We start from the raw sequence: 25,759 nt of genomic DNA on the forward strand, positions 1-25,759 counted from the left end.
TGCCTATTAACAAATCTGCATTTATTACCCATGTGTACACCTCACTTTTATACTTCACTTTATACAAGGAAAAACAATAAACAAGGTCCGTTTACAAGAACTATGACGTCATCATGTCGTTAACCGATGTCGTCGAATTGACGTTCGGACCTTTTAGCGATTCGGTGATGTCTCTCCGGAACATCGACAAGTTCTGAGTAAACCTGGAAAAAAGGCATATTTAGTAAATTATTTAATATGGTGGTAAAGTTAAGGTCCTACCGGTCCCTATTTTTTGTTAATAAATTCCTTTCTATTCCGTCCATAAGATTTTCGAACCAACGTGCCATGTCTGCTTGTTTATCTGGCGGCTGGCTCCTATAAGATAATAATACATACAAATATAATTTTTTATATAATTGCATTTTTTATTTTATTTATTCATCTGTATATTCACGTTATAAAGATTAAAAAATAAGTAGTGGTAAGTCTTTCTTTACTTAATAAAGGCTTTTGATGTAGTTAGTGTTGAATTATAGTTAGAAAAATTATCTAAAACGGGATTTAGAGCCGCAATGTATAATTTAGTTCAAACTTTTTTAATTAATAGAATCCAATACATTAGAATTCAGAGCATACATAGGTTAACTAATGAGTATGGAGTAATATAGGCATCAGTCTTGGGATCTCTACTATATGCTCTTTATGTGTTAAATCTTAATTGCGATAATTTAATAGCAAGATACTTTACCTTTGCAGACAATACAGTTTTAATATTTTACTTATCATTTACCAGTGTGGGGTACAAGTGGTAAAGTTCAGTTTGGCATGATATTACAAAACAAAATTCTTAAAATCTTATTGAAATATAACTGGCTTATTCGCAGAAACATAATTTACTCAGGGTTGCAATTACATAACTTAAGGAAAAGTTTTAATATGGAACAGTGCAAATTGGTTTATAAGATCCTGAATAATCAACAAAAATGTAATATAGTTGTAAGGTTTTATTGCGATGTACATGGTACTTGTACTCCAAAATAATATCTATCAAGTATAAATCAGAACAACCATAGGATTAAGTAATCCAAGTACCTTCTAAACAGTATGGTATTAGATTATGTATATATGTATGTACCTTCTCGAGGCCAGTGTTTCAAAGCACTGGTTAGTGAAATGTTATAAGTTATTTAAATTTTGTTATATTTGTTAGCTAAATAAAGATATTAAAAAAAAAACAGAAACAAGTCCAAGAAGAATCAACCAATTTTCCCAACACTATGAAGTACAACTTATCATCTTGTTACAATTTGAAAAGAATTGTAAACAAAACAAATCGCAGGATTTTGCTTTTAAGATGTAAAAACAACAATTTAACTCCCAATTTTCTTAAATTAAAAATAAAACATTTAAATTTAAAATTATGTAAACGTTGTGCAAACATTTTTGATATTTACATTTACCGAAACCACAAAATTAGTGAAAAGTATATCAGAAAAAATTAAGATAACTTTAAGCTATTCTTCCAGAACCTTTGTTGGACACACACTTAGAAAGGCAAAATAAAAAATCTAAAAACGGTTGTTTACCCGTCAAGAAAATACCCTTAAAAACAATGACTCAATTGAATGACTCAAATGAAATTATTTTCAGCCCCTCTGAAAAATTGAAATTAAATTCGAAACGGGGACAATATTACAAACCTTGATTATTCAATATTACAAATCTCCATATATAATTTATAAATATAAGGAAACCATGGATATATTATGCTCAAAATGTAGCAATATTATAATAAATCATAAAAATAGTGCAAAAATGAAAAATAAAAGTACCTAACATGAAAATACTATCTTAAAAAAATTAAAAAAAAAAACTAAATATTATAAATTTTTTTAAAAATTTCGACAATGATTATAAAATTAAAATGTCCTCCCTATTACCGAAAGTAAAAAACGATCCTACAAAATAAATATTTCCAAATTTGTAAAAAAAGTGAAAAATCAGCACCTCCAAGAATGTATGGCCTACCGACACTTTTACGAAAATTTATCAAAATACATAAAAAGTATGATAAATCAAAAAGCTACTGTATAGATCCTTTACTGTTGTATCCTTCGAATAATTATTCAACAATTTCTACAAAAAAACAAGATTAATCAACTTCAAGTATTATTTCCCAATTAAATATTTCCTATTATATTACCGATTGATGGCTGTACTTTCCAATTCTATATTCCTACAGATACAGATGATGGTATCACTCCTATCATCACAAAAGATAAATAAAATATTTTGAACCATTTTACATGAACTTATAACAGGCTGATCTGAATAACTAGATATCATTTTAAAACTGCAAAATCTGAAAATTACTTATAAAGGATTTAATTTTAAGAAAATATTGTGAATAATCTGCCAAACATGCAATTGCCTGAAAAATTAATTAAAAGGGTACAAATACGATAAAAAGAACAAAACTGCACATACTATAGTTTTCATTAAAAAAAAAATACTACAGACTGAAACGCATTCATTTTAATAAAATGGCATTTGTTGAAATGATTGAAGTACAAAAAAACCCAATGCAGTGAGTTTAAAAACGGACACAAAGCATTTAAGCAGCAAATATTTAATAAATATATGATTTAATAAAATAAACTTACATTTAAATATTTATAAGTTTATATTCAAAAAAGAACCCTGCCCTGTATTTATATTAAACCAGGTGGTCAAAATCAATCATAAATCCCCAAAAACAGACATCCAGAGGATTAAGCTCAGGGTAATGGTATGGCAAGTGAAAAGGAGCAGCTTGTCCCCTAACCAATTCATGGATTATTATTAGTTAAAAAAAAATGTTTAAAATATTAAATGTTATTTTTGTCCTGAAACTTCTGTATTTTATTGTTATATATTTGTTTATTTAAATATAAAAATAAGAATCGTATAAATAATATCTGTGCTGTGCGAGTTAGTCTGCCGACGATGGCACCGAATATCTCCCTCCCTTAATGTCCCAAATATTAACGCTAAGCTTATATTACGAGTATAATGAAACTAACCTTATAATACTCTCACGCATCTGTGCGAAATAGTCCTCGTTTAATAAAATAAGGCCCAACAACGGCCTGGACATGGACCACTGATTCCTGCAGTCCTCGAACATGATAACGTTCAAAACGGTGCTCAAGATCTGTTGTAGGATCTCCGGATGCATTTCGAGGATTTTTAGGAACATGTCTCCGCCACCTTGAGGAAGTGTCGTTTTTTTACCTGGATAAGCTAAAAAAAAAACAAATTTTTGATTGACTTATTTAATATTCTATGAAATTCAAGTAGTGGATATGCAAAAAAAATATTTGCCATCCTAAGCTTTCCATCCATTCTTTTAATAAAGAAAACTGAAAGTGAGACCAAAATATTTAATAATCGACGCAACATCTTAGATTATTTATTAAAAAGTAAGGCATAAGGAGACAGAAAACTACATAGGGCACATCGTATTTTCTGATACCTAATGATTTTTTTAGTGAAACCCAAAATTTAAAAAAAAGTCCCATATCCATAATTATTAGCATTTAAAATAATTTCATAAAAATTAAGTGTTCCGCGGTTTTACGTGCCACTTGTGTATTTTTCACGAATCGTGTTAATTATTAGTCTACCTTTAACGCTTATAATTGCCAAAAATTCTGCAAACTTGTCAGATAGAAACAATTACTGGATAAAACAAAGGTAGAAGATTTTCATGAAAATATGAAGTGCTTTAGATCACACGTGTGTATTTCTCAATAATTTTGTAATGAGTAAATATACAACACTGAAAGGATTTAGAACAAGCATCAACATTTTTAACCTACCTTTTTGTGTCAACTGTTTAAACAAATAGGTCACAATATGGTCCAAAGTGGCACAACAGCCCGTACACACCATCGTATCTGAAAAAGACGCAAACCTTATGGCACTAGTGTTGTCATGCCGAGGAAAACACTACGCTAAACACTAAATGAAATGCAATGGCGCAGATGGGTGTACAGTCAGAGACAAAAAGCAGATTGAATAACAAAAATTGAAAAGCAGAAAACAATAAACGACCTTAGCGGATATGTGAAATAGTGCTGGTGTAATTAAATACTGAATTTTGTCCCTGACTCGTACACGGACCTGTGTAATGGTTATAATGCGCACCTAAGGCCGTCAGTCCCTCTGATATTGACGATAAAATGTACAAGAAAACTTGCGGTTCCAGTGTGGCGAGAAAACTCATGTGGTCTTGCGATAAACATTCTAATAGCACATAGTATGTTTGCGACAGTTTGGGATAATCCTAAAAAAAACAGTGTTTTTTTTTTATATTATAGCAATGGATAGTGAATAAAGCGTGACTTTGGTCAGTAGTGGCAACATAGACAAAAAGAAAACCCAATTCAGTTTGTCCCAATGTCTCTTAAGGGTTCAACTGAATTGAGTTCTTGTCATTCAAATTCCCACCATTACCTTACGTTAAGTTTTATATTAAATGCCTTGAATCAAAAATCTTACCAGAAGATCGCTTTGCGGTATCGATAACAGCAATTTGACGAAAACGTTTAAAGCGTTATCTAAAGCTTCATCGCCGTACAAACGGAACACCCCGAAATTGACGTAGCTGCCGCATAAGGCCGCTTTTAGCATTGAGAAACATACGGAAATGCCTTTGAGTTTCATTGGGTACATTTGTTCTTTGGTTACTTCTACGTTCAAAATACGTGTACCTAGAATTAAGGAGTTATTGATAATAAACAATTCCTTTAGATTACAATTGTAGATAGTATTAAGATATTAATAATAATAAACGTCTTTTAGTGAAAATAAGTAAATTACAACGAAAAATACATTTTAAATAATTACAAAACGAAGAGGATCTTGAATTCCGCAGTTTAGCTTAACAGCTACTTCACGGAATCAAACGAAGCTAAAACAGTGCATGTAAAGAATTTTTAATATTAATACATTAATTTTAAATACCTTGCCTTTCTAGTAGTACGTTTTTAAAGGAATATTTAAACTTCGTATCCTTAAGGTCTTTAAGTTCAAGCAGGAAAGAGTTAAAAGATTGGATAGCATTATACATAAAAGACCGTTGAAAGAGAGCTGAGTGTTGATGAGGAATTGTCAACGTATCTTTTAACATAACATTAATGCAGTGCACCAGGTTCCCTCGGACCAGATGCTCTTTAAGTGTTAAGGCCGTTAAGGGAGACTCTTGATCATGTACGAGGGCTGTTCAATAAAGACTCAGACTCTCGCCATGAGCAGCTGTGTAATACAGGTGGCGCGATCTCGTGGTCATGGCATGAAACAATATACTACTACCTATTTACAGTACAAATTTGGTAGCGATCTGATCATTAGTGCTCAAGTAGTGACATTGCGAAGAAGACGTGTATGAAAGTCGCCTCTAATATTTACAATGTCTGGATATCGAGAACAACGTTACGCGATTAAATTTTTGGTGAAATCGAACAAAAAACCACTCGAAACATATCGTGAGTTAAAGAATGTGTACGGTGAAGATTGCATGAAAAAATCCACGTGTTTACAGTGGCACGCTGCCTTCCGAAAAGGTAGAGAGAGCTGTGAACTGGAAGGCGGTCCAGAAGCGCCTGTTACTGCGCTTCGTAAAAAAACGATAAACACAGCTGGCTGTCTAATCGCTACCGATTTAGCACCGAACGACTTTTTTCGTTATCCCACTGCAAAAAAGGACCTGAAAGGAAGGCGTTTTCCCTCCGGAGATGCTGCTGTTAAAGCTTTAGAGGCGATTTTTAAGCGCATGACTAAGAAGAGCTTCGAGGACGCGTTTTTGGAGTGGCAGCGGCGCTGGAATAAATGTATCGCCTTGAATGGTGACTACTTTGAACGTGACAGAAGCGTTGATGTATAATTCTTTGTAATAAAATTTTCATAGCCTGAGCCTGAGTCTTTATTGAACAGCCCTCGTAATATTTTATTTCCAAATCTATCAAAATGCAGGTGTTGTCTAGATTCCATGTTAAACAACTCTAATTATAAAAAATTATTGGAAATGGGGTCAGACTTTCTAAGACCATATATTAAGTGCACACATGCATTTTGTATTCTCTGAATGCGACGCCGAAGTCTATAACATTACAATAATTATAAGTTAAAAGTATAAAGTTAGAAAAGACCAAAGACTCACATAATTTTTTTCTAAGATTATAAACAAAATATGTCGATTTTTATACAGAATTTTTAGGGGAAAATAGAATTTTTTTAAATTAAGTTCTTGCATGCTCGACCACCTTTGGTTTTATGTTGTCCAAAGTTATGTCAATATTTTCCTTTATAGTATTCAACTTTATTGCCTAAGGATAATTTGCTCAGTACATGTAAATCCTGATTAAAACAAATCCACATCCAAAAGTTTCTTTTCAATATTAAAACTAAAATAAATCTTAAATGTCATCTGCATATGCTTGTACCCTGCAATACTTTAACGTCAAGATATCTCAGGTATAAATAAGAAATATCAAACGGCCTCAAAATAGACCCCTGTGGTACTCCTGAGTTAATTTTGATTGTATCAGAGAATTTATATTAAGAAAAAATCTGTTGACGCCTGTTAGAAAGAAACGATTTTATTAATTAAAACATTGCAAAGAACAACCATAAAATTTATGTTAAGAAACAAGGAGCTCATAGTGCGGTGAAAAGTCTAATAAAAAAAGGGTACTTACCATTCTTTCATCAGAAACAATATTATCTATTACATTTACTAACGCAAATTCTATACTACATTTTTTTAAAACTAACTGACTATCAGGAATAAGTTTATTAGGTGCAAAATAGTTATACAACTGGTTAAAAAAACCATCTCAAATATTTTTGATAAAGTATGACTCTTTCACTACAATCTGGGATATTTTGTGAACACTTTCCTAAAAAAAATGAAGTAATTTCATCGGGATTTGTTAGGTTCGGTAAAAGGGAGTTATTTTCTTTACTAGGTATAATGTTAAAATTCTTAAGAGCAGTACAATCTTTTTCAATGATTATTTTCATTAGAAATTTGTTTTAAATACAACTTTTTTCCTATCTTAAATTTGAAAGCGTTAAATTTTGTTATCTAGAAGCCAATCCGCATTACTTTTGGTTGTTTTAATTTTTTGTAGAGCAGAGTCTGTTATCTCATATGAATCTTTAAATTTTCTATTAACCACAGAGCTTTTGGCTTAGTTATTCTTGATTTCTTTAAAGGTGCATGAATGTCAAAAAAAAATGTAAAAAAGATAATTAAAAAACTTCATTTTTTATTGATACATTTTTTATATAAAAAATTAACCTATGGCAAATTTTGCAAATCCTGTAGAAAAACGTTAAAATTAAAGTTTGTAAAGAAACAATACTCAATTTTCTTTAGAACAGCATTTTTTCTAAATATTTAAGACACAATATACAGCCTTATGATCAGAAAATATCGTATCTTCAGTTACTCACAAAAATTGCATCAAGCAAGGTGGCAAAGCTTGAAGAATATATGTGGGCGAGTTCATTTATATTCGCTGAAGGTCATATTTGTCGAAAAGATTTGTCAGCGGATTTTCTGGGTTTAACAAATTTACATTAAAATTCGCTAAACAAATGAGCTAAAATGACCACATTAGTTGTAAAGAATCATCTGCTCATGTTAAAAATGTCTACATGACCAGGATTTTTTTGCCATTTTATCACAACAACTTCAGCCAGACCAGCGCTTACTTATGGAATTGTATTTCTAAAATCAGTGTGCAGTAATAAATGTTTTTCGTGCACTTCGGTCAATTCACAATCGTCCTACTCAATCTCTAAACTTTTTTATTAGCTATTTATTTAAGCTATTGAATATCGTTCCACCGACTAGGATGCGTAGACGCCATTTATCTCTTGCTGCTGCAACTGAAAGTGTTCGGCAAGGTCGCGATCAATCGATTCGTCGAGGGTCTCTCTTAGGGTACGGTGGCGTATTTTAAAGAGAAACCTTAGACTGAACTCTTACAAGATACAGGTCGTCTAAGATCTGAAGTCGGCCGATCTTCGTGAGTGCGATCGATGGTCATTGGAACAGCTCGCAATCGGCACGTTTCTTTTGTCGTAATCATGATAATCAAGACTTTGTGGAATTAAAATACTGGTGTCAACACAATAAATTGACTTTAAATATACAAAAAACTAACTACATGTCTTCTGCAACTTACACAAGTTCCCTTCAAAGGCTTGGCAACATTAAGATTGGGGATTGTGAAATACCGAAGCAACATCTTTTAAATATCTCGGTATTAAAATTGACAATTTCTTGAAATGGGACCTTCATGTCGATGAAATGGTTCAGAAGTTAAGGGGACTTCTCTCAAAATGTATGTACCTTCGAGACTTTTTGACTACCGAACATCTAAAAATTGTACATATGTCTCTTGTACAAAGTCATTTAGTTTATGGTATTTTGGGATGGGGAAGCGTTTCTGAAACACATATTATACAAAAATTAAAATCAATTCAAAAATGGTTTTTAAAAATCATTTTTGGCAGAGACAAAATATATCCCACTGATAACCTCTTTTCTGAAAGTAAGATATTAGATTTGCGTCAACATATAAATAAAAACAAGATAGAGTTAAATATCAACCAAAATTCATCTACTAGACAAAACAACTTGGCATGTCCAACCACGACTCGTAAAACTCATGGACAGAGGAGCTTAAAATATTTTGCTCCGAGATTGTATAACATGCTCCCAAATGATATAAGGATGGTTGAAGGCTTTAACTCTTTTAAACACAAAGCCAAAAACTGGATATTATTGAAGGGTAGAGTTTTTAATAATTTAATAAATCTTAAATACATCCAATAGATGCTTTTTGTTTCAGGGTGTTTTGAAATATCAACTTACAGGTTTATATTGTTCTGAGTGTACCCTGAAACGAACTTTCTAACCTGGTTATAGTCTGTTTACCCAATAAGGACATAATTATCTAAATTTGACATTTACCCGATTATGTAACCTCCAATCACGCACAAGTACTTATAGTATGCTTCAGTGATATTTCTAAACGTTTATATTTTTTATTTATTGTATTGGTTACTAAGTATATTATGTATATTGTTTAATAAACGTTATTATTATTATTATTATAATCATTTCTGGATCAACAGGTATAAAAATTGTATTTGGGCAGTCAGAAGTAATACAAGCGCTTGGTTGCTTTTGTCTATGGGCCGGCGGCATCATATTCCTTCCAAAAAAATGCAGCCGAGATAATCTACAGAGCAATGAGGAACTGGTCGCCAAAAACTCAAGACATTGGTGTGGCTGACTTCTGGGTCTCAAATGGATGAAGCCACTTGACTAAACAGCCGGCGAAACCATCGAGTTATTGAAGGGACATTTTAATGCATAAATTATCATGTCAATTGGGCTTATACTGGTTTTTGTGGGGCTTTTTTCCGGGTCGAGAGAGTGAAAATTTGATCCACCTCACTACGTTGTGTTTATTAAATGTTGTAGACAATTGACTATCTCAGAGCCAGTTGCAAACAACATTTAAAATAAATTATTTAATAATAAATAATAAAAGTTTTCGAATATTAAAATAATTTTGAAGCGTTTTTTTTTAACTTCCGGTAGCTCTTAATCACCCTCGTCTCAGTCAAAAGTATATTAAAATGATGTTTTCTATGTTTTGGCAACTTAAATTGTATTAATTTTTAAACGGTTTACTAATAACTATGTTTGCAGCAATTTTAAATACATTGTACCAATTTATGGCCTTTGCCTGTAGTTACACAAATAAATTAATAATAGGTTATACGATTTACTTACCATAATTATAAATAATTTTACTAGCCTCCCTGAACAGTAAGATACCGTTTGGCGAGGAGACGTCGAACTGTAACCTCTGCGATCGATTTTGCACTAATTCTGCGAATAATTTTAAAACCGGCGTAGTCACTTGGGGATCGTGGTACCACAGCTCCACAGATCTCAATAAGATCGGCGTGTAATTCGGATACCTACATATTTTGTTAAGGAAATCGCTATCAAATAATTCATAATACAGAAATATTAAATATAGAAAAGGATACAGCCAATCAAATAACATCATGTATGAGATCTTAGTGTTAAAGGCATAAGCCAAACCCCTTAAATCCCTGGATAAACCTATAATGGCTTTTTTGGCTTCATCACTGGCAAACATTGGGGAATCAGAGGCAGCTAGTAATTGGACTATTCTCTCGAATGCAGCTAAAACAATATTTTAGTTCAAAAACTCTAATTCCACGCTAAAGAAATATAAGTAAATCACCCCTCGAATAAAATATATTACCTTACCTGTTAATGGCAACATAAAATTATGAAATCTATCTTCATCTTCACCCAAATCAACCATAAGTAACCTTCCTAATGACGTATAAAACATTGAGCGACATCTCATCTCATTCACAGAAACTGAATTGCCTAAAAATGGAAAGTGCTCACTGGTATGGTTGTTAAGCATGAACTGGACCTAAAAATCGACAAAAAATTGCAATTAGGCTAATACATTTAAACTGAAATATACTATACCTCATCTAGCTTGACTAACTTTCTAACACAGCTATATCCGACAGACAGATCATTTAATAGCTGCAATGTCTTACTTATAATCATTTCACTGCGTCCCCAATATTTTAAATTTGTTATACTATAAAAAAAATTAATTAAATATAAAAAGCAGAATTTTTGCGGCATACATTATGCGTACATTTTCCTAATAAATACACTGAGAACGGTCGCCTCATCACTTAATCCTAAAACTTCCGAGAGTCTCCTGTACACTTTCGAGTTTTTCTGCACTTGATCGCCCACGTATATTTTCCTAAACTGTTCGAAGAAACTCAGCATCGCCAGTTCTAACTTTTCACAGCCTCCTAAAGAGAGAAAAGATAATTTTCACCGATATTTTTACAATATTTGTTCAAAAAAGTTAAATGATCAACCGTTTTGGTTTTTAATGCTGTGTTATAACGTGAGAAGTCAGCTAAAATTCACTCTTCTCCATCTACAAAAATTCGGTTAACTTCTTTAGTGGAACATCTTTAATTAGATGATTTAGGTTATTAATTAAAGTTAACTTAATTTAAGATTTAAGTTAACTTATTAACTAATAACCAATTGTTTATTAAATTATTATTGCAGTAGACAAATCAATATTTAAATATCATTATCATTTTTACTTTTAGCGGCCACAGAATTCATTAGTTACCTCACATCATATCACATGGATATAATTCGAATAATGTCTTAGTATAATGCAAATAATTCGTCAAAATTTCCTTGAATTGTAATTGAAATTGTATCTAGACCTTTTCAGGTACTATCTGAATATTTTGAGATGGAATATTTAATTTTTAATAGAAACTACGTGAAAACGTGAATAATTAATTGAACATAAGTGAAAACAATGAGTAAATATATCGAGATACTATACTCTCAGTATATTATTGCTTATTGATTAGTTGCGTAGCAAATAGGAATTTACAAATTTTATAAACTATTTTTACATATTTTAGCTTAAACTATCATAAAAGGTTACATGATTCGCTTACATGTATCAAGCACAAAAAAGACTTCTTCAATGTCAAACCTTCTTTTTATGTCCACCAAGTAATGTAGATATAACAAGAAGGAACGAAACTGTATTATTAATTAGTATTGATCTGATAATAAATAATTATATAATAATAAAGTCAATTTGTGAGGCTATTTTTTATTAACCTTCTGATCTCTTGGAAACATGAACAAGTTTTTAGGTATTCTAGTATTTGTATCTTAAAATGCTAAAAAAAACTTTTTTAGCTATTTATATGACAAAAACAATATGGAAGAAAATTCCAGCAAAATGTGGAAAAAATCAAATAGGGAGTGAAAATTTCCAGACATTAGGTGTAACTATAAATTTTCTGACAATAACTATGAATGAATTGGTTACCTTACCTTAAATCATCATACTCATATCTCGGGTATAATGAGTCACTGCTTTTGTTATGTAGTTTTGTTAATAGAATGGAATAGAAGGAAGTTTTAGTGGATATACTTAGTTATTCATTTTTAATTTTTTTTTCATCTAAACATTCAAAGCAACACATTATTAGGATTAAATATTTATCACAACAGTGATTTTTAAAGGTCCGTTGAAGTAAAAAATTAAATGAAAATGAAAATTAAATAAAAATTAAGTGTAAAAAATTAAATGAACTAACAATGACTTCCTTGAATTAATAAAATATTTATCACAACAGTGATTTCTTGAGTTTAACGAATGAGAAAAAGACGTTTTACTTATCGGTTTAAAATTTTAAAAAACCTTTATCTCAACAGTGATTTTACCTATATGGGAAAAAATAGTCAAAAAGTGATTTTTTCTTATTCGGGAGGTCCATTAAACAAAATTAATAATATCTGCCTGGAATCAATAAAATATTTCTCTGAGCAGTGATTTCTTAAATTTAGTCACTCTCTCTCTAACTTGGAAAATAACAACCTGTAATTTTGTTTATTTTTCAAAATCGCAGCAGTGATTGTTAAAGTTTAGCGGAAAAGAAAAACAGCAAAAAAAATACGTTTATTCCTATTTACCTAAATCTGAATAACGTTTTATCACAGTAGTGATTTTAAAGTATGAACACAAAAACAGTAAAAAAAACATTTTAGCATAACAGTGATTTTTAATTTGATCCATGAACCAGGAATGAGTGTGATAATTATTTTTGCATGGTAACAAAAAACAGATTATCACTGATATTAGTGATGCTAAATAAAAGACCTGATATCATTGATAATAAATAAAGATAAAAAATAACATTCTTTACTTACTTCTTTTATTATAGTGCTAAATAAAACGTAGAAAAAAAGATTACAAAATAATATCACAGCAGTGATTTTAAAGATACCAGTGATTTTTAATAATTATATCCATGGACGAGGAACAAATGAGACAATTTCGTTTTTATTTATTTGCATGGTGTAAGTAAAAAGACTAAACAAAAAGTATAATTAATAAAAATAAAGAAATGGTACTCCTAAAAAGTAACCTTAAAAAATACGTATATAAACTCTATAATAAAAAAGTGATTTTATGATATAAATATGCTTCAAAGTTGCATATATTATCACGACAGTGATTTATATATAATTAGATGCATTAACGAGGAACTAGTGAGACAATTTATTTTTACTTCGTTTGCATGGTAAAAAAAATCAGAGATGTTTATCACAGTTACTTCAAATTTATCAAAAAAAAAATACGTATATATAATAAAACAGAAAACATGGAAATTAAAAAAAATGACACCACACCAGTGATTTTATTCATGTAAATACGCGTTAAAATTGCATGTATTATCATGATTCATAACAGTGATTTTTAATCAGTAAGCGTATCATTCCTAATAGGTAGAAAATGACAAAACTGTCACTGATAAATTTGGGACAATACTTTCTAAATTCATATACACATGTATTTAACCCAATATTTCAATATTTAAACACGGATTTCTACCATCTGATTCAATTGTAAGCATTTTGACCACGATGGTAAGTGGATGTAGTCTACACAGATTTTGAAAATAAGGTTCTATTGAAAATATTATTTCATGAGCTTTACAGGGAACTTTTTAATTTCATTAATTTTGTGGAGCTAATGGAATCATATTTCGTAATATCGTGAATATAAAATTAGGGTTGAAGATTATATTATTTTAGAACCATTTTATGTGAAAACAGTTATACCTCCAGGTTTAACCTTGATCCCCTTTTCTTTTTGACTGATGATCTTAAAATATAAAATATACTAAAATATATAATGTACTAAAATATACTAAAATATATAATATTTAGCAACTGTCTATTCCATATGTTAGGAGCTTTTTGGAATACGGCTGTAATGTTTGATATCCATTTTATTACTGTAATTTAATTAATATAGAACGTGTGTTTTAATATAGGTTTAAAAAAATCAAATTTAAAAGAACAAACTTGATTTTTGTAAAATGCTATTTTATTAAATAAGATGCTCAAATTGCATTCTATTTTGCGCTAAACAAAAATGTGACACTAAACACGACAGTTTTTAACTGACCCAGAAAAAAAAATCGAGGGGTTTTAGATCTGGTGAGCTTGGCGGCCATTCTATTGGACCTCTTCTTCCAAACCACTGATCTGGCATTTGTTCGTTTAAATATTATCTCACAGTGTCGCTCCATCTTGTTAAAAATATAAAAAAAATAAAACGTTAAACTTCGTTTGAAATTATGTTAAATTTATTATAATATCTTTAAAATACAATTCAACAAACTGAAATAGGTAATGTTTATTTAAGACCACTAAAACCTGACTGGAGAGCAAAAAATATTCTTTACCGTACTTAAAAAGGAAGGCAATTTGAGCATCAAATATCTTAGAATAGAATTTCACAATAAGAAGATTTCGTTTATTTAATTTTTTTTCGATCCTGTGTCAAATGTTTTAAAAAAATGCCCAAATAAATACTATTCAAAAACACCTTTGAGGTTCATTCCATGACTTAAATATGCTAATTCTTCTTTATCCCACCTATACATTTGAACCAAATTCAGTTTTTCTAACTTTTTTGCTTTCAAAAATATTCGCTATAAGTTTTCAAATTAACGCGTTGTATAATTTAGGGAATTACGATTGTGTGAGGTCTGTGTCGGGGTTAAGAAAAACATACCCCATTATCTTAATAGAAAAACGCAGACAAAAAAACTAACTGTATAGTTGTATTACTTAATGATAAAAAAAATAATTCCAATTTTTTGGCTATATTGCATCTTCCAACAATCGTCACTTGGGTTCTTCTTTAAATAACGTGTGTGTGAGAGAACGCATACTTACTTATAGGTTCTGATACAATAAAAAAAAATAAAATCTTCAATTTAATTTTACTACTTCTACTGTTCTTCCTTATTCAGCATCATTAAAGAATCTTGGTGTCATTTTTGATGAGGTCTTACACTTTAGGTACAAGTCAATAAAAAAATTTCCTGCATTTATGCTTTGCTTAAAAGTTTGTATCAATTTAAATATAATTTGCTCAAAAATATCAAATTAATGCTTGCGGAGGCTTTTGTTTCCTCACAGCTAGATTACTGCAACATTGTTTTTTACCTTACTCTTGAAATAAAGAACAAGATTAGCTCAAAATGCCTCTTCGAGAATTATTTTCAATATACGAAAATATGACCACAAATACAATATAGGGTCAAAATAAAATACAAACATTTTTAACAGAAAGCAGCTTTACATTTTGGGCAGTTTGTTTATAGAATTTACAAGTTTAGGTACCCTAAATATCTGCCAGACTATTTTGTAGTAAGACAAGATTTACAAAGCCACAACCTTTTAAGAAACATCATAAGATTTCAAATACCACCACATAGCACTGCAGGTTTTAAAAACTCATATTTCTGTTAAACTTTAAAGTAGACAAATTAATAAGGTCATGCGCGCTTTTCACTTTCAAAAAGAAATACAAGGCCATTATCGTCATATATACCTTTATTGTAATGTTAAGTAAGGAATTTAGCATTAAGTAGTATTGTATTGAAGCTATCCACTAATAGTTCAAGACATGGGGAATGAAAATCCAACTCAGTCGCATAAGGCTACATAGACAACGCACTTGTTCCAAATTGTTCTAATATTACTATAAATATTTAAAAAGAAAGCACAGCAAATTGAAAATGTATTATATTATCATAATTCGCTTCTTTGTAGTAATAAATATTTTTAGTTATTCATTAAAACAAATGTTTAGCAGATTTTTTTACAATAATTTGTTAAAAGCAAACTGTTTTTACAGAAAGCTTGAAAATGTGAATGCAAATATAACTAAATAATTTCACCTATGATCTTATTTGTAAAAAAATTATATTTTATTTAAGTTATATGCAGATTTTTGGACGCCTTGTCAGTCAGGCGACTGTTGTAATCATGGCTCGTGTCTCAAAATTCATCCTCGTAAGTAATAGCTGGCATTTCATGCTCAATAAATAATATACTACTACCGAACAATTAAAAAATACATGGAGTTTGAAGTATATAGACTTGTTTAAAATTTAATTGAATTAATCAAATAATAAATAAATAGTTTAATCCGAATATTTTAATGAAATGTTAATAGGTGAATAAAATGAATGTTAATAACGTACGTTAGTTAACTCGGTTAACTAGAACTAAATTTTTCAAAAGACGGTCTTGGTAGTGCAGCTGACCTAGTGAATTCTGCGTTTTAGTACCACCCTAACAAGAGAAATAAGTTTTATGTGGGGAAACCGCAAAGTCAAGTCATAAAAATTACTTTAAAAGCTCAAATCCAAATTTAAAATGAAATAAAAATTACGTGGGATATAATTTGTTATAACTAGGGTATTATAGTTTTGTTACTATATTAATACTTAAAATCTGTATCTGTTACTAATTAGCAACTCAGTTATATGTTTAAATACTAAAATTTCAAAAATATGTAAAATTTATCCGAATCTTACGGGAAGAAAATCTTACATTAATCATGTCACAAACTTTTAGATAAGAATCCTAAAAACTAGCAATTCTTTGATAATAGATAGACCTTAATTTACAATAAGGCATAGTTTATAACATACTTTATTTCTGCAAAAATTAACAACACCTATACATTCTTAGTCTCATCTTTGTAGTCAGTTCATTACGTCTAATTTATATTTTCTAAAAATCAGCTCTTTCTAAATATATTCACGTATTATTAATTCACATTTCTAAATACTGTTTAATTTACTGTATTATTACTATATGTAATCTTGATACTTTTTCACTTAGAAAAAATTTATAAAATAAAGATGTCTTGATACCCGTGATTCAGAAACTGAAACAATTTTTCAACTCTTTTTTTCCAGATTTTCTATCAGCATTGTTTTAGATCGTTTAGTTTCATCAGGTATTCTCTTGCCAGCTATTGTGGTTGTATTCAGGTATTGTGGAAGAACAAATCATGTGCATGTTACCTTTTATGTAATATTTTGTTTAATATGTAATATTTTTGTTTTGTTTTTTATTTAATATTTATTTATTTATTTAATATTTCAAATTTAGCCATTTAATATTTCATGCCCACAAAATAATTCATACTGTAATCGTTCCACTTCTCATAAAATATCGTTCAGTGATAATATTTTAATAATATTGTGAATTAGTCAAAATCCTACCTTGACCTAATCTATTATCAGTCAAATTCATCAGTTGCAAAACGCGACAGACCAACTCTCCGTCCATGGTGTCGTGCTCCTCATTAGAATTAAAGGACACTCTACCGCCTATCGCCGAACCAATAATATACACCAGCCAAGTGAGCTGACCCTCGTGCACCGCAATCTCCACCGATTGGGCATTACCCGACGTTAACAGTTCCTGATAAGTCGCCGCGGCTCTGTCGAATAATTGCACCAATAACGTGCACGTTTTACCATAGTCACAACGGCCGATCACAGATAATTGCTCTAATTGCTGCTGGACCATTCCCAAATCATCCAGTGGGTCTTCTAGACCCTCCCTTGCTACGACCGCGGCCGATTCTAAGCGGGAGGTGATGTAAGCGCTCGTCACTTCCGGCGAGTACGTTTCCAACAAGTGAGGTTCGGTTGCTTTAACGTAAGGAACAGAGGCCACCATCCTTTGCCACAACGACAACAGGTAATGGACGCTGTTTGGGGCAAATTGCCACATTTGTAAACTTTGAACCTAAAAGTGGGCAATTTTTTTAAATAATTTTTGATGTCAGGCCTTTAATATGGCTTACAGTAAACTTTGCGATCAGTTGTATTGCTTCCGGATAGTTTTCCACCATGACCAGCTCGCCTAATTGATAGTTACTCTTAAGACGAGCCAGTAAACGGCAAAATTCGTGATAGTTTGCGGAATCACTTAAACCTTGGGAGTTTTGCAAGATTTGCTTTACTCCGTTGACTAGATGTGTTAAGAAATTCGCTCTAAAAAGCATAACAATAATAAGGTTTTGCAGATAAATGATAAACAATTTATAAAATTATATTGACGTTCTCCTCAATTGTACGTAATTTAAGTTATCTTGGATGCTCAAACTTTAAAAAGATTAAATTAATCATGTGACATAAAACTCACTTACCTTTCGGTGTTACTAAAAAGCGATCTTCGGACAGAAGCAATTTGCACCAAACAAGTAAGAGCGTAACTTGAGAGAGTGTTTGGCAGAGAATGGTACAAATCGAAAAATAATTTCAGTGTGGTAAAGTCCAAAAAAGCCGGTCTCCAACTGGTCGGGATCTGTACCGTGCACAAATCGTCCGACGACTCGTCCGTTGAAGTGCCTGAAAATGAATATACTGAAAATAGAGTTTTACGAGAGTAATTTACTCGTTTGGCTTGTTCGTGATTTACCGATAAAATCAAACGTTAAACAGTTCTGTGCCAGCCGTAGGAGCTGGGTCATCAATCCGTGCTGGTTCTCGTCGCTGAAGTTGAGATTTTTACAGTTTTCTCGTGCGGTACTGAGTAGACTGCACGAAAGCCTAAAATATTTGAAAAAATTTATCCATGCATCAACAGCTCTATTCTTGGAAGTTGTTTTATGAAGAAAACTTAGTAACGTGTAAGATCCCAATTTCCATAAACCAAACTTAATAATAACTATAATGGCGGACAAAAGTCTGGATTTTTTTTGGAATTTTTAATATTTTTGTTGTACACAATACTAATAAATAGTAATACTAATAAATAGTAATATATTTTTTTTGCTAAAACTACATGTAATAAGGGATCATATTTAATTTAATAAATCAAAAAAAGACCAGTTCTCAAAAAAACAAAAATTAAAATAGAAAATAAATGAACAAAAGTATGGAAGTTTATTAAAAAAAGGCAAAAAATATATTTTTTTAAATATTTTTTGGCAGTCAATACTGCTTTGATATCTTTTTGAAATATGGCAAATTTCCACAGAAATCTTTTTCTATTCTTCCTGTACGGTTTCCCAAAGCTCATACTTGTTTGCTATATTTTTTCGAATTTCCCTTCCTAATGGTCCCAAAGGTTTTCAATAGGGTTGAGGTCTGGAGACTGCCCTGGCCATTCCAAAATAACTGCACTATTTTCAGCAAACATTTTTTTTATTAATTTAGAGGAGTGTTTTGGGTTATTGTTCTGTTGAAATGTCTAGAGTAAGGGTATTTTTTCCTCCGCATAGGGTATCGTTACATTTTTAAGGATATCCCTGTAGACAAAACGATCCATTTTTTTGTCTATTTTCGCTATAGGTCCAGCACTAGATCTCCTGATCTAGCATCCCCACACCATAATGTTCCCACTACCATATTTCACTGTTGCAGTTTGATATTTAACATTGAATCTTTTGCCCACTGGTCTTCTTACATATCGTTTTCCGTTAGATCCGAAGAGGTTAAGCTTACATTCGTCACTAAAAAGCACCGTTTGTTCCGTTTTTTTGATCTCCAAGTAATACGCTGTTGGGCAAATTTTATCCTGGCCTTACGATTTTTTTTGGAAATGAGTGGTTTCTTTACAGATACGCTACCTATAAGGCCGGCTGCACACAGGCGCATCCATACAGTCCTATTTCTCACATTAACGCTTAATATTTCCCTCACTTCTTCGTTAATCTCACGTGCACATTTTCTTGGACTCGCAACAGACAACCTTTTTATTGTTCTGTCAATATTAGAATTGGTTATTTTCGGGAGCGTTTTTACGTTACCTACTAACCGTTTTTTCCTTAAAATTTTTGAGACTGCGTCCTCACTAATTCTCAAACTTCTTGCAATTATTTTTTTGTTTGAGCCCACTATTTTTTAGCTCTAAAACTTATTTTTCAGATCTTCTGAAAAATATTTGTTTTTTTTCCATAATTTAGAAAGTTTTGTCTGCTACTACCTACAATGTACATTAGCCAACAAACAAGAATAAACTAAATATACACACAGAAAAATTGAAACTAAACAAATTTCCATTCTTTTGTTCATCCAAATAAAAAACAATAAACATGGTGATAAAAAAACGAATGCACACAACAATTGTTTATCTGCAAAAAAGTATGCATCAACAAAAAGTATTCAATATACCATAAAATATTTGTACCTTTTGACTGGTACTTAAATAGTAAACAAAAACAAAAAATTTCCATACTTTTGTCCACCACTGGATATTTAAATGTCAATTTATTATTATCCTATTAAATTAAAACCCCTGTGTAGTTTATAACATTTCATTTTTAAGAAAAAATATAAATTTATTTTATTGTTGATTACAGGCAAAACACAGTGCCACATAAAGGCTCAATTTTTAATAAACTGAATAATTTAAAACATTTTAATTACAATTTTCTATTAAATAATTAATTATAGCTTGGTTTTCTGGTCATGTAAATATAATGTATTAAATAATGTAAATTTTTGGCATAGAAAAAATGTAGAGATTCAACTTGACAATATGATTTAAATCATGATTTAAACTAAAAAAAAAACAATTTAAAGATTTTCGCCGTGATTTAAAATTTTATTTTTAAATTATAAGGTATTAAATATAACTATTACCAAAAAGACATCCACAGAAAGAGCTTTATAAAATTAAAAAAAAATCCTACAGAGATTAATAGTGACATAAATTTACCTGAAAATTACAAACAATTGCATATCACGGAAAGACGACGCGATTTTACGGTGTTTAGTTAAAGATCGGTTGGCTTCAATATCAGACAATTGATTCATTTCACAAGTCAGCTGAGAGAGGAGCTGCACGCCAATCATGCAATGTTCCACTGATCCCTAAAACATGAAATTTTATTAAATATATTAAAAATTATAAAAACTGCACTTTTAATATATTAAAATGCACATTTATGTTAGATGATTAATAAACTTTTATTACTAAAGTAAACATTTGCATGAAATTCTTTACTACTGTGAATAGGATACACAATTGGATAACTAAAACTGATGGGCACATATGGATCATTAAAACTACTAAACCCTTACTACATCAAATTTTTAACCGTACCTGCAAAAATTTGCTAACATCATTGACCACATTACGAAATAAATAGTCATCCTTGTACATATCGAACCAACTCAGTTTGGTGATTCTAGCAAAAAGAGTGACTAGAGCTTGTACCACGAAGGTTGGCAATTTGGGTCTGGTAGCCAAATAGTTCAAGACATAATTTCTTATGTCTACTCTTTGCTGGAGACTTAGACCTGGAAAAATATTATGCTACTGGTAAGTAGATGTGATTAAGTTATAACTAATCCTTACCTTGGGCACTCCTCGAAACTAATTTTGTAAGAGTTGTGGCCGCTAATAGTTGGGCATAGGCAGAGTCTCCTCTGTCTAGCAAAACTTGACATTTTGTCAAAGCATCTGGACTTTCTTGAAATACAACAAGAGCTTTTTCGGCTTCTGTGCGTATAGAACTATCTTGAGACTCATATAATTGCTTGCAAAGAAGCTCTAGCTGTCTGACTTCCTACAAAGAAAATATGACTGACAATGTATTATTTTTGCTTGAATATTTCAATAATATGTATTTATGCCCTTTAGATGTACAGCTACATTAGATAATAAATAAAACTGATGAATACATTACCATTTATCATCTGTGTTTTTTAATATTCAGTAAGTAATATGTTAAATGCCAATGTGCAGTTTAGTTCTACTTCAAATGCTAAATTGTGTTGTTTTAATAGTTTATACACAATTAATATTAGGTCAAAGAAAAATTTTATTGACATATGTATAAAACTCAAAAAGTGGAATAAACACTAGAATTAATGAACAAAGTTAAATTAAGTACAACTTAAATAACAATAACAGATACTTGGGTTCTCCATTATTAAACTTATATGAGATATACTATCAATAGTTTACAAAGAATTTGATTCTGATGTGAGATAAAGATAAATAAAGTGTCCATTAGATATATCAAATTTAGAAAAAATAATAAAGCATTATATGTGTTCAGATATTTTATTAAATATACTTTGTCAAGATCAATTATTAATTAGGAATAAAATTCCTAGAATTAAAACTAGTTTTTATCAAATAGTTTAAAAAAACCAAATAAAATCAATTCTGATGGATATAAGGAGTCATCCTGTTATTTTTCTCCTTCTCAGCCTAGTTCTTCAACACCTAACAACTTATCTCTGGTAAAACCTCAAAGTCCTATTTTAGGTTCAGATTTAAGTGGTACTATTGATGTCGATTCACGAAATATTAGTTCGGCATTTTTAGATTTTATTTTATGGCCCGAGGAAACTCCTGAAAAAAATTAGTCCATGGCTAAAGCAAAATATAGAGAAAGGTTGCCATATGCTGCGACATCTAAAAAATGGATTTCATTTCATGAAGAAAAGGAAAAAATTAAAAGAGAAAAGGAGGAAGCAAAGACACAAACAGCACTTATAAGAAAAAGAAAAAGGTAAGGCTAAGATTCAGAAAGTGAAAATGAAGAATGGAGTTCTTCGGGTTGAAGTAATGAGGATTTGCCAGAAGACTTCAATGACCTAAGAAGAAAAGGAGAATTTATTATTGCTGCTTTTCCTGGAAAGAAGAAATAGAGGTTTAGGGCTTAAGACCAACCGGGGATTGTAAGACTATTTTTTCTGTTATTGAAAATGATGTGAGTGCTATTGATAAGTATTGGAAACCCCAGAACTAATTGGTACTGGGAATAAAATTAAATATAAGTTTTCTAAACCTATTTCTGTTTAAAACAAAACTTAATTATTTATAATCACCTTTAATAAAAATTTTCGAAATTTGTCTTGTGTTTTATTGCAAGTGCCGTTTGGCTTGTATGAATTTGTTCAATAATTATTCAATAAAAGAATGGTCAATCACTGGAAAATATAGTGGTCAAGTATAAGCATCAATTGGTCAATTACTAGAAATTGTGGGTCTTTTCAATCTATTATTTTTTTCTTTTTACTTTACAAAGCAAGACCGATTTTTTTTTTACTTAGCATGAATCTTAATAGTGCAAAAAAACTGAGAAAAATTACTAAACTTGTATAAAAGGATAAAGTGAAAATACATTAAATATCTATTTCTCAAAGTTTTCCTTAACTGGTCAATTGACCTTAGGCAGACATTTGCTGTATTATTTATCACACCCATAAATATGTAAGCTCATTGCATTCTGAAGAAAATCTACAATTACAAACCTTGGCTTTACCAATCAGCTGTTTTTTTATATTTATGGGGAACATAGTTAAAAATGTTGAAGTAAAAAGTCTTGAAAATTACTGACTTAGTGTCAATGAAGTATGGTCCCTGCTTTCTTACTGAGAATTTCTAAACATGATTGAAAATTTAAAATGATGAAGGTGGATGGATGCATGAAATGGTGAATAGATAGTGGGCAGCATGAATCCCAGGATTGACCTTACCTATGTAATGGATGCATCTTTTTTGGATGAACAACAGTTGAAACATATAAGAACTTGCCATATGACAATGTATGGTCAATGCCACACATAATTTATCCTGATCACCTGTCAAAGAACTTGCTTGAAGCTGACAAATGATATAAATAGTAGGCGGCAACATGGTTGTGACAGGTAAAAACCAACAGTTTTGACAGGTGTCAAAATAAATTATGTCTGGCGGCAACTATTTTGTAATGATCCCCAGGTAAATCAGTGCTCTGTTGAACTCAAGAAGTAAAGCCATTATACTGCATTAAATCAATCAAATTTTCTCAGCCAACTCATAGAACAGGATCTACCTAATGTTAAGGAATGATGTGACAGCTTGTCTTTTAATATGACAAAGACAAATACCTTAAATTTGAAATGTGCTCTGAATGATGTTTATTTAGGTTCACAAGCTGTTGGTGTTACAAGACTTAGGTTAAGGTTTGACCAGCATATTGAGAAGCTGTGTACTAAGTTAGCATCTGCCTGTTGTGCAATAGGACCAATTAAGAGCAACCTAATATATGTGTAGATGGAAAGCCAATTTTGCATCAGTTACCATTTAGAGTATAGGGTTTGCTTTTGGGGAAATACATAATATACACCTGCATATCTACTAAACCCATTGTTTGTGTTGAAAAAAGCATGCTGTAAGATATCTGTGTGGACTTAAACCTAGAGTTTTCAATCAAAATCAAAGAAAAACTTTAGCATTGCCATAAATTTTTATTCTGGAGACTGTCTGCCTTATGCACAAGAAGTCTTATTAATCTGCTATCCACTGAGCCAATACAGTAATACATGCTCGGGTTTTAATTATAATTTTTCAATTCCTAGATTATCTTTGATACACAATTCAATTTTTAATAATAGAAAGACATTTAATCATCTATCCCTATCATTCCACAAAACTGTATCATAGAAATTATTTAGAAAGGAGGTAAAGAAAATGTTGATCATTAAAGTATATGGACAATTATATTATAACCTGTTATTTATTTGGTACCTTTTTTAAATATTTTATGTTATTTGGTGCTTCCAACTTTAACAAATGTTATTTTCTGTTCGGTGATTAGGTAAATATTTTATTCAGTTTGTAAGTTTCCCAGAGCTTTGTTAAACACAATCATTTGTTTCAAAAGAATAAAACTTATTTTCATTTAATTTAAATGATTGACCATTGAGCTATGAACCAAGAATGAGCCAACTCACTATAGGACACTGCTATTGCTCTGATTGAGGTCTTGGCTTATCAAATATTTCCACTTCTAAAGATAAGAATTATATATAATTCTGTGACCAGAAGTGAAAAAGTTTTATAGGCCCTTTACAAATATATAAACTTCTTAGATTCCTCTAGATGCTTCAATATTAATCAGTTATTCACCAGAGGGGCAAAGTGTGCAATAAATAATATGTACATAAGACAAATGCAGGGCTATAATCTATAATTTAAGAAAGAACTATGAACTAAATAATACAACAAACAACAGCTTTTCCAGTTTTTCTGAAACAATCATCCAGGCAGAATCCTGATTTAACCAATGGCCTGGCCTCACTTGACAATGACTTTTGCTTCTATAAACATAACCATTTATCATTTTTGAGCAGAATAAATTAATACAAAATGTAAGGAAAATTACATAATTTACACATATAACGAAGCTTTAAATGCGGAAAAGTATGTCGGAGTCCCCAATTCAAAATATTACCTGCTTCACACAATAATAAGCATACAAAAAAAGGCTTTTGGGATCTAACCGATAACTGCCAGTTTTTGGGTTCAACTTGGGCTGTTCACTTAAGCTTTTGCTTACCTGTTCATCAGCCATTGTCGGCTCTAATCATTGGGTTTTCAGATGGGGTTGTTGCTGCTTCCAAAATACCAGAGGAAATAATGGTTTTTCACAAATTTTCGATGGCCCTTGACGCTTTTAGCACCCTACACCAAAAACATAACGCAAAAGTGACGTCAGCGCCCTCTGAAGCCGATTCGATTCGTTATTTACCAAACATCTTCCATCTCTTTTTTTAATCTTCTTCACCTACTTCTATTCTTTGTTCTGCTTTAAGCGTTGTATACACTGGTACGATAAAATGGTTTGAAAATTTGGCAACGTGGCAAAAATCATTGAATATTTTGACAATTTGGACGTTTCCGGTTATACCGGAAGTGCTTTTCAAATTTGTTGGTTTATATTCATTCTTTTCACATCATTGGCACAATGTGAAAGAAATTGTC

At 30.9% G+C, this 25,759-nt stretch overlaps 1 protein-coding gene and 1 long non-coding RNA gene across 4 annotated transcripts in view; one reads left to right on the forward strand and one right to left on the reverse strand.

Annotated features, from left to right (window-relative positions):
* Window positions 1-9,647, forward strand: part of LOC126734589 (uncharacterized) — a 34,867-nt gene extending 25,220 nt beyond the window's left edge. The window contains exon 3 of the long non-coding RNA XR_007660093.1: window positions 9,175-9,647. This is a non-coding gene — a long non-coding RNA (uncharacterized LOC126734589). The remainder of the gene's footprint in view (window positions 1-9,174) is intronic.
* On the reverse strand, window positions 1-25,502 carry LOC126734584 (exportin-7). 3 transcript variants are annotated; one of them, XM_050438274.1, is made up of 19 exons: window positions 25,335-25,502; window positions 21,356-21,566; window positions 21,101-21,297; window positions 20,714-20,868; window positions 18,470-18,600; window positions 18,198-18,399; window positions 17,853-18,042; window positions 17,263-17,794; window positions 10,764-10,929; window positions 10,586-10,703; window positions 10,352-10,526; window positions 10,105-10,264; window positions 9,842-10,032; window positions 4,525-4,736; window positions 4,171-4,309; window positions 3,843-3,920; window positions 3,045-3,264; window positions 262-357; window positions 1-203 (listed from the first exon to the last, which is right to left on the reverse strand). In XM_050438274.1, the coding sequence occupies exons 1-19, from the start codon at window positions 25,347-25,349 to the stop codon at window positions 101-103; spliced, it is 3,291 nt and encodes a 1,096-aa protein (XP_050294231.1). In that variant the 5' UTR covers window positions 25,350-25,502; the 3' UTR covers window positions 1-100. The 3 variants fall into 3 exon arrangements, with proteins under 3 accessions (XP_050294231.1, XP_050294230.1, XP_050294229.1); XM_050438273.1 differs by having other exon boundaries at window positions 4,147-4,309; XM_050438272.1 differs by having other exon boundaries at window positions 9,842-10,264.
* Between the last annotated feature and the right edge of the window lie 257 nt (window positions 25,503-25,759).

This window comes from Anthonomus grandis, chromosome 3 (genome assembly GCF_022605725.1).
Source record: "Anthonomus grandis grandis chromosome 3, icAntGran1.3, whole genome shotgun sequence".
Lineage (NCBI taxonomy): Eukaryota > Metazoa > Arthropoda > Insecta > Coleoptera > Curculionidae > Anthonomus > Anthonomus grandis.

What these genes read in the sequence shown, in the direction of transcription:
- LOC126734584 (XM_050438272.1), bottom strand. An exon ending in CAATTGTTTGTAATTTTCAG is followed by an intron (nt 18,601 to 20,713) that starts GTAAATTTATGT and finishes CAAATATTTTAG; the next exon opens with GCTTTCGTGCAGTCTACTCA. An exon ending in AGTTAGTCAAGCTAGATGAG is followed by an intron (nt 10,527 to 10,585) that starts GTATAGTATATT and finishes GTCGATTTTTAG; the next exon opens with GTCCAGTTCATGCTTAACAA.